The sequence below is a fragment of the Zerene cesonia genome, chromosome 2 (genome assembly GCF_012273895.1).
Source record: "Zerene cesonia ecotype Mississippi chromosome 2, Zerene_cesonia_1.1, whole genome shotgun sequence".
Taxonomy (NCBI): domain Eukaryota; kingdom Metazoa; phylum Arthropoda; class Insecta; order Lepidoptera; family Pieridae; genus Zerene; species Zerene cesonia.
The window spans coordinates 1428280-1437977 of record NC_052103.1 but is presented as its reverse complement, the minus strand read 5'-3'; the positions used below and the strand labels follow the sequence as shown (position 1 = coordinate 1437977).

The window sequence follows — 9698 nt, the reverse complement described above, 5'->3', positions numbered from 1 at the left end:
ATAAAAAAAAACCCCATCAAAATCCGTTGCGTAGTCGTAAAGATTTAAGCCTACATAGGGATATAGGGACATAGGAACATACATAGGGATATAGGGACATAGGGACATAGGGACATAGGGATATAGAGACATAGGGACAGAGAAAGTGACATTGTTTTATACTATGTAGAGATGAAGAAGGTAAATTTATTGAGCCGTGTATTGATCGACACTACTGGCACAGATAAGTGGTTATAACGTAACTACTGTCTTAATTGTGCCTAGTATAATATTCTTAAATCTGTGATTGTGCGAAGATTGGACTTTTGCTTGATTTTTTTGTTGGTTAAATAAACCTAAAGACATGTATGTATTTACAGCATGGGTTAGTATATCTTTAAATACATGTCTGCGTCACATGTAATTTTTTTATTGCTTGAATAATTAGTATTAGAGTTACATAATTAATTATGCTCATATTGGGAGTCTAGCACTGGGACAACACTTCCTCAGAAGATTGGTGTGAAATACTAGCTAACGAATGCTGTTGTGCTTCGTTCCGCAAGTGGTGGTACTGAAAGCCCTGGATCCTTTTCCACGCTCTTACCATTTCATTCCTTTATTCCTGTCCTCAACCCTTTCCTATACCTTATACCTTTAAATCGGGCAACGCATTTGCAGAAACCAGACCGATCCAAATATTCACAGGAGGTGGTGATCGCTTTCCATCAGGCGAACCACCAGCTCTCGTTTCTCCGTTCAACACAAAATAATATTGACTAACATAAAAAATAGGACACTTCTTAAGCCCATTTAAATTCTAGTGCTTGAACACACACAACCACTAATTTTATTATGCTAGTCTTTGTAACCTAGACATAGCTTGTGCTTATTACCTACATGTTTTTCTACGCCATTGAAACTAAGTACCTAATCGAACATCCGTTGGCGGTCGGCAGGTTGTAAGTCAGCGAAATGACTGGACATTAATAGAATTAATTAAGTATCAATTTTTCAATGTCACAGTGGGCAACCGAGATGGTGGTTTTAATTTACTCTGAATTGAAACTTATAAGCAGTGGTGGCTCAGTAAAAGCAGTGGTGGCTCAGTGGTGAGAAACTCGGACTTCAAAATCGATAAGTCGAGGTTCGAGACCGGGGCGAGCGTGCAGGATATAAATTGATCTTTCAATTTATCTGCACATGTGGATAACATCACCACTGCTTAAAACGGTGAAGGAAAACATCGTGAGGAAACCGGCATGTCCAAGAATCAAAAAGTTCGACGACATGCGACATCTGCCAACCCGCACTTGGCCAGCGTGGTGGATTATGGCCTAAACCCTCATAGGAGGGTTGTGTCCCAGCAGTGGGAACATATATGGGCTGATGATTATGAATTGAAACTTGAGATAATCCACTTGTAAAATAAGATTTTTATTCTTTCATAATTCTTCTACTTCTATACTTATAATATTACGCTCCAGAGCTTCTTTGTATGGCAGTTTGTTTGGACGCGCTTAACTCCGTAACTGCTAGATCGATTTCAAGAATTCCTTCATCGTTGGATATGCACGTGATCCCTTAGTGCTATCCTACTAATATTATAAACGCGAAAATTTGTAAGGATGTGTGTTTGTTGCTCTTTCACACAAAAACTATTGAACCGATTGCAATAAAATTTGGTACGTAGACAGCTGGACAACTGGAATAACATATAGGCAACTTTATATCCCGATATTCCTACGGGATACGGACTTACGCGTGTTAAACCGCGGGGCGCAGCTGGTATGCTATATATTTACCACGGGTGAAGCTGGGGTGCACTGCTGGTAACAAATATGTCCATATCGACACCCAAATAGGAAGAATAACAGGATATCCAATAATTACGTAACCAGCCCTGTAATAACTTTTAATTTCGATCTCGACAATAGCTTAATGGATCATTTTGTATGCCGGCCGCCATGCTTACTTCCGCCGCTTTCACTGCGCCCGCGCAACAGTAATTAAACGATTTATCAAATTATTATTGCGTCATACACGTGAGCGGATTTAGTATTGATCGCTTATAAAGTTAAATGACGAAATTCTAAAAAATGAAATTTAAACACAACAAAATGAATTGTTTTACCCCTATGTGATATATACTGAAAAGGTTACCAAGACGTGTAGTATTTTTAAGAGAATACTTAATAGGCAACTCGCTTGACAGACGAAAGTCGAATTAAGGACACAAACCATTTATAATTCATGGACTTTTAGAACACCTTCCAAGTTATTAAAGCAGAGAGAAAATTCACAAGTTACATTCATGAATTCATAAAGAAGTAGAGTACATTTCAGATGTACAATTCAGTGTGTAAAAAAAAAACAAAACTAATAACAATATCTTTATACATTAGCGAAAAAGAAACTAGATTTTTAGCGCAATAATTAAACAAACCGTTACCATGGAAACCAGTAGCATAACTGAAACTGTAGGTACTAATTATTTTCGTTAACGAAGTGATGTAATTTCATAATTGCATTTGTGATTAGATACAGCTTGTACATTTTACGGCAATGAAATTGTTTTATAGAAAGTCCATTGTCAAATAATCAATTGACATAATATATGTTATCCTATCCTACTAATATTATAAATGCGAAAGTTTGTAAGGATGTGTGTGTGTTTGTTACTCATTCACGCAAAAAATACTGGACCGATTGCAATGAAATTTAGTATGTAGATAGCTGGACAACTGGAATAACAAATAGGCAACTTTTTATCCTGATGTTCCGACGGGATACGGACTGACGCGGGTGAAACCGCGGGGCGCAGCTAGTGAATATGTATTACGAAGCCACGAATTCTGATTTCACCATCAGAGGCCCGTTTCCTTTTCCCCACCATTCCCAGTCTATTCCTTCTTTCTAGTCGTCAATCTTTTTCTTATTCCTTACCCCTTAAAAGCGGGCAGCACATTCGATAGGCACTACCTCTGCAAACGATCATGGGTGGTGGTGGTCGCTGACCATCAGGCGAACCACTTCTTCCCGCCCGTTCTGACATAAAAAGAAGGCCTTAGAATTTTTATGGTTTTTTTTTTTATGTCATAGCGGGCAGCTGAGCTGGTGGTTCGCCTGATGGTAAGCGATCACCACCGCCCATAAACATTCGCAAAGGTGTGAATGCGCCCTCTGTGAATGCGCTGCCCGCTTTATGGGGTAAGGGAAAAGGAAAGGATTAACGACTGAAAAGAAGGAATGGACTAGAACGGGTGAGGAAAAGGAAACGGGCCTCCGGTGTATGGTTATTCAAAATGTTTAATACTTATTTATCCGTTTGTTTCTTATATATTAAAAATGTTACGTAAACACGTATTGAAAGTGTTCACACCGCCATATGCAATTTTTCGCTTAAATCATCCTCGGATAGCGTGATGTTAAAACGAACGTGTAACGTTAATAACATAAAACTATAGTGAAAATAAGACTAAGTGAGAGTTTGGCTCTCCGCGGGTTCCGAGTGATTTATTATGAAAGATATTAGCACAGATAACACAATACTATTCTATATTAGTTTGTTTTTGGTCCGGTCACAGACAATCGCACGTTCGTATGCAAACTTACTAGTAAGGGACGACATTTTTAAATGATTTTTTTCGCCGAATGTGTGTTCTTGTACGGAATTTTGAACGTTGTTGAGTGTTTTGGGTAAACATAGTGAGAAATGAAATGATTTCCTTGGTGATGTTGGATAGAACATAAAACTATTATGCGATATCGACGCTATATCGACTCGGCGCCATATTGTGACGTCAAAGCTGTTAATTCGGACAATTATTAATTAAACTAAGTTATGCAACTACGTTTGTATCTGACTTTGTGTAAGAGTCAAAATAAGTTGATGATGATGATCACATATAGCAAACTACATATAACGCATGCCAATGTAGAATTAAAATGTAAAAATGACATGATTTTAAAAGTGCAAAGTCTACAGAGATTTTTGCCGATTTTTCTCTGTACAAACTGCTTTTCGAACCGGTGGTAAATGTTAAAACTGTGTAATGACATATTGTATTGTGAATTTGATAGTTATAAAACAAATAAGTGTTTTAATTTGATTTTGTAGATCATCTGGGTGCAAGCTTTGCTAGTCCCATGGAAGAGTTGAATGACAGTTTGATGGATGTATACATATTATTATGACACCATAATTAGCTTCAAAGAGATTTATATTTAGATATAATATATCCTTACTAACCAATATTATGAATGCGTGAGTGTGTTTGTTTGTCCTTTGTAATTTTACGAACCATCTCCAGGCTCAAAGAGTGACTGTTATGGGCTACTTTTTATCAAGAGAATTTGAATTTCCTAAAACGTGAGCGAAACCAGTAGCAAAACCAGTAGCCACAATATGCAGAACAGATAAAAACTACACGGACCGACAAGATTTTCCATTAAATAAACACTTTAGATGCGGTTCAGACGTTTCTGAAGATAATGAAAATGTTTCTAAATCAACCAAAAAATTATGTGCCGACTTAGCTATAATAATTATTCTATGTCAGAAAACTAGAGCCCGAAAAAACAGAAAATACACTACATTTTATCTGCTAACCATGCAGCGTCTGAAATTTTAAATAACAGAACAGAAACGATAAAATTACAAGCCAAATGGCATTCTGTATTATATAAACTAGTAAGTAGTAATATAGATTTGAGTACAGAATTTAGTACAGAATGCCATTACTAAGTTAAGCTCCTCCATCCGAATGCCATAAAATCCGTCTACCTTTCTGAAATATTACGTACGTTCTTGTATTAGTTTACGAGTTAATGGCATCGTAACGTTTGAATGTAACTGGATAATTTGATAATACCGATATAATAATCTCAGGTGGTATGCGGTGGCATACATAATACATATTAAGGTCAGAGATAATAATTATAATACTACAAGCTGACTCGGTAAACGCTGTTCCGCCTTACTCTTAACATTTAGTATGAAAAATAGATGATGGCCGATTCTCAGATTAACTAACATTCACACAAAATTTCATAAAAATCGTTGCAACCGTTTCGGAGTGGTATGTTAACTAACGTGGTGGCACGACAATTTTATATATGTACTCGCTGCACCGACCGGGTAGTCATTTATCATAATTTAAATAATATAAACTATGCTATCTTCTAAGTTGGATCACATGGCGTGCAGATTTGATTAAAACCGTTTGAGCAGTTTAGGAGTCCATCGCGGGCAAACCATGTAACACATAATTTATATATATAAAGATAGAGAATTATAATGATCCAAAGATAACGGAGTTACAGTTTGTATCGTAGTTTTTTTGGGTATATTCACCGACACCGTTTTGCCTTTGATTTGGTTTTAAGTATTCTGGGTCGATCGCCAAATCGTGACAAGCTTTATTTTTGGACTAGATTCCAGTGAAGATCAATTTGATGGCAGAATTCATAAGCTATTTATAAACATACTAGGCGTAACTCGCGGCGTTACTCGCGTGGTACCCGGGTACTAGTACCCGGGTACCACGCGAGTGACGCCGCTACTAGTAGTCTATATGTACACCAGACTATATTCTATCTCTGTACCAAATTCCATACTTATCCACAAGCTGTTTTTTGAAATATTAAAAAACAATATTAAAAACTTTCGAGGTTATAATATATGTAGGATTGAAGTGAATATACAGATTATCTACACATATAAAATGGAATCCCTATTTCATTTGGTTTCGCCATCTCGCGTGAATGGCTGGACCGATGTGTTAAATTTATGGTATCACTTGGTGTTAATATTATGTGATTCTTAAATTTTTCTTTAATTTTCACGAAAAACGTGATCCGTGTCATTTATATAGCTCATGCCTTATTCTCATGTATGAGTTACATTATTGTAAAGTACTGGATTCGAATGTACCAATCCATTCGGTACCTCGGAAAATGATTTTGTATGGCTATAGAGTCTTTAACTAAATTTTTATGTGTTACTTAGGCCGCTTTTTCTCTCGCAGCCTCAACTATCCCAAGAGTAAGATGCAATGCTAGAATTGCAGTGTGAGATTTACAAAGAAAGAGAAAATAAGAGAAGCGAAATGAGATGAAAAAGTAAAAATCTCAGATAAAAATGTATTGGAGTAAATTTAGACAACGCATATTAGTTTATTATAAAACATCGACTAACAAACACATTGAGGTCGCCCGAATCGTAAACAATAAACAAATTAAGCCGTGTTCACACAATATTGCGGTTTGATCTCATTCACCGTTTGCATAACCGGAGGAAATCTTACAATTGAGCGGAATAGAAATGGAACATGCTGTAGATGTAACTGTCAAAGATTATCTCTTAATTCCCCGTGATAAGATGTAATATTGTCCTAGTTCGGGCGATACTTATGGCTAGGCTGCCGTGCATTTTTGGTTATTATGTCATGTGCTGATATACAGCGTGTGCTTTTTTGTCCTTAATTTTTTATACAGCTAAACTCTACATATACATATACATACAGACGTGCTGTCTGTACGTGTGTAGAGGATTAGAACTAAGAAATAAGTACAACAAGTGCCTAACAATTATGTTAAGTAGATTTCGAAAAAAATATTTATAAAATAATGGAATAACTTTAAATGTAAAAATAGTAGGTAAAAACAGTCTTATTATTAAAAAGATAATGAACGTTATGGATAATGTATCTCAAAATAATTAAGTGAATTTTTAGTTACACGGGATACATTGCATTATATTGTGTAATTAGGTCACACATTTATTAATAGTTGTACATAATACTACGAGTATATTTTAAAACATATTGCTAGAGACTTAACTATTATATAAAACACGTTTAATATGTTTCGTACGTGATATTTTCGTTTAAATAACATTGCGTATATCACAATACAATACTGTATATTTAATATAATAAATAACTAATTTCATAGCCGTGACAAACTATTTTATTCATTCATTTTAATCGATGCTGCTGTGATCAATGAATGATAAGCATATAGATTTTGTTATCGACTTTCCAGGGAACTTGTGAAATAAGTCATTTCACTTAATAAATTTATTGTATTCGTGAAAACACGAAATAATATTAATAAGTCATGTCTTAAATAATTCTTCTCTACAGAAAATGCTACCAACGGTCCTATGGAGCGAGGTGCCGCTCCAAAATCTAAAATGGGACTAAATGATTACAACTTTCTATCAAACAAAAAAGCTTCGTTTTCGGGAAGGTCGCTTGAATGCAAAAATTATGTCATTTTACAACTGGGAACTATCAATTCATACATTATATTTATTTATTAACATTTTATCGCGCTGGTTTAACAGCACTTGGGCCCTATAACCGCTACAACATGATGTTTGAAGCCATCTGTTTTTATAAATATATAAATATATAGCTATAAGCTATATGTCAATATCTCTAAGTCTACCGCCAAAAGGATTTTTCCAGTTAAATTGTTCGTAATAAGCGAATAAGTAGACAAATTAGTGGCACAGAACATCTCATTCGACCTCGTTCTTAGCTTCCTAATTACAATTCGACATTTTTGGTAAATACTCAAATACCTATCTGCGCCGACTAATCTTTGGCCTCGCGAGTTCGCTCCGGCGATGCCAGTCGAGCCACAGCTATGGCCGTGTTGCTACGTTCCTACAGTGCAGTGAAAACGTGAATACTAACACGTTGAATGTTTACAGTGATTGTGTTACAATGGCGAATCTAACGTTGAGATACCTGGATGAATTGTCCTATGTGTTGAATAGTAGGAAGCACCTCGCGAGCCAGGCCAAGGCATCGTCCGTTGGTGACCTTCTTAATGCTGAGGAAGAACGCTTCACTCCGGTATGTTTACCACAAATTTTTAACATTGGTGAAATGCGACTAGAGATTTTGAGGTTGACACTAACTCGAGTTAAACTTTTTTTTTCTTTCATCCGAACCGAAGGTCTTTAGTTTTACAGCCTGTAATGTGAAAGGCGAATAAGAAGGACATGTACAACCTCTTTAGTTCGCCCGCATTGTATTTTTATTGTTTAGCGATGTTGCAATTAATATTAATGGGAATTTGATTGGACTGTCGATTCGGTTTTTACTCTGTTCTGTGTTTTTTTGAATAAATATTTGTAATTTGCGTGTAAATCATAGGAACAGGGAAGTTGTAAATCGCATTTAAGTATGCAGGTATAATACAGAAATGTTTTATTTAATGCTATTAATATGTGATTATAACTTGTGAAATCCTGTAACACGGTCGTTATTTCCGCTTGTTAATATTAATTCAATATAGATTTATAGTAATTACACGATAAGCTGTGCCCACATTCTTTTATTAATTATCAGTTGACATCTTTATATACATATTTCTTATACATTTTAATTATTATTTACCATTATGAAGTTACATACATTATGTAGTTTTATGATATACCAAAGAACGAATACTACATATAAAACAAAACATTTACCTCTGGTACACAATGATAATGGACTAAAATACATATCCTGAATTATAAAAATTGCCTTTAAAAGCAATTTTTCGTACAAAACGAATTCACAAAGTCATTGTTGTTTGTGACTGGTAATTCGGACAATAAAATGCTTTTTGCATTTTGTATTGTGAAAAGATGACTTTAACCTGAATTTTGTTACATTGTGATTTCTCTTCCGTATTGGTGAATATTTAAATATCCTTCGTCAGATATGTAAATTGGGCAAAACTAGTGGTCAAGAATACTTTAAGTTTAAAAATATATATGTAGGTATATTTAATGGAACGGCTACAACCAACGGTGAACATTTTGTAAACAAACTATGGGACCATAATATGCTAGGTTCCTCGGATAAGGTTTTCCTACCACTTAATCATATTCCGTTATGTCATGAAGGAAAAACAAATTTAAAACTCAATATCATATACACGAGCTTTCGTCTAAAAATATTACATAGTGTTATAAATTCTATACATAACAACTTTACTTATGACTCTACATTGTTTCAAAAAAATATTACATTATTAATTGCGACTTGTGTCAAACGTTTGACAGTTTGTGATATAATTAGACCATTAAACAGGTATCAATTTTTTTGATTGTTGATTCACATTTCTGAACTGATACGGTGTCACGTGTGCTGATTCGCGACTATAATTCGTTACTTTCTGCCTTTTAGCAGTAAATATTGTATTCTTGTAAACTTAAAATAAATGATAAGAATCGGACTATCAAATGAAGAATTTGGGCTGCTGTTGACAAAGATTAATACTCAATAAGGACATGGATGGATACAAACATAAATCACAGATTAATAAATTAAACATAGACTTTAGAGTCTTAAAATTTGTGAAATATAAAGTCTCATCTATTGTTCGCGTCTGAATTATAGTCTATGGTTCATTAAGTCCACGTTCGTGTGTGTGATAAGAAATTGCACCGAATAACGCGACTTTGCTCATAATAAAATTGCTATGCACAGTACATCGACATAGAAACGAGAAATTCGATATACTGATATATCCAAGATTACGTAGGATCGTGGGAGCTGAGCCTTTTTTATTAGCTAATCGTTGAATGCAAGTGAATATACTCTGTGTGAATTGTACACTAGTTCTGCGGTCGACTTCGCCTGTGAAATTAATCTCGGTGATTTTAAATTGTCTAGTTTTGTGTGCGGGTACTTGCAACTTTAAGTTGGCGT

General features: G+C 35.1%; 1 protein-coding gene across 1 annotated transcript in view; it reads left to right on the top strand.

Moving 5' to 3' along the window:
• The first annotated feature begins 7625 nt into the window (after positions 1–7625).
• LOC119834944 (rho GTPase-activating protein 15-like) overlaps positions 7626–9698 on the top strand; it is a 66059-nt gene continuing 63986 nt past the window's right edge. The window contains exon 1 of the mRNA XM_038359502.1: positions 7626–7847. Coding sequence (XP_038215430.1) covers positions 7716–7847 — 132 coding nt within the window. The 5' untranslated portion in view covers positions 7626–7715. The remainder of the gene's footprint in view (positions 7848–9698) is intronic.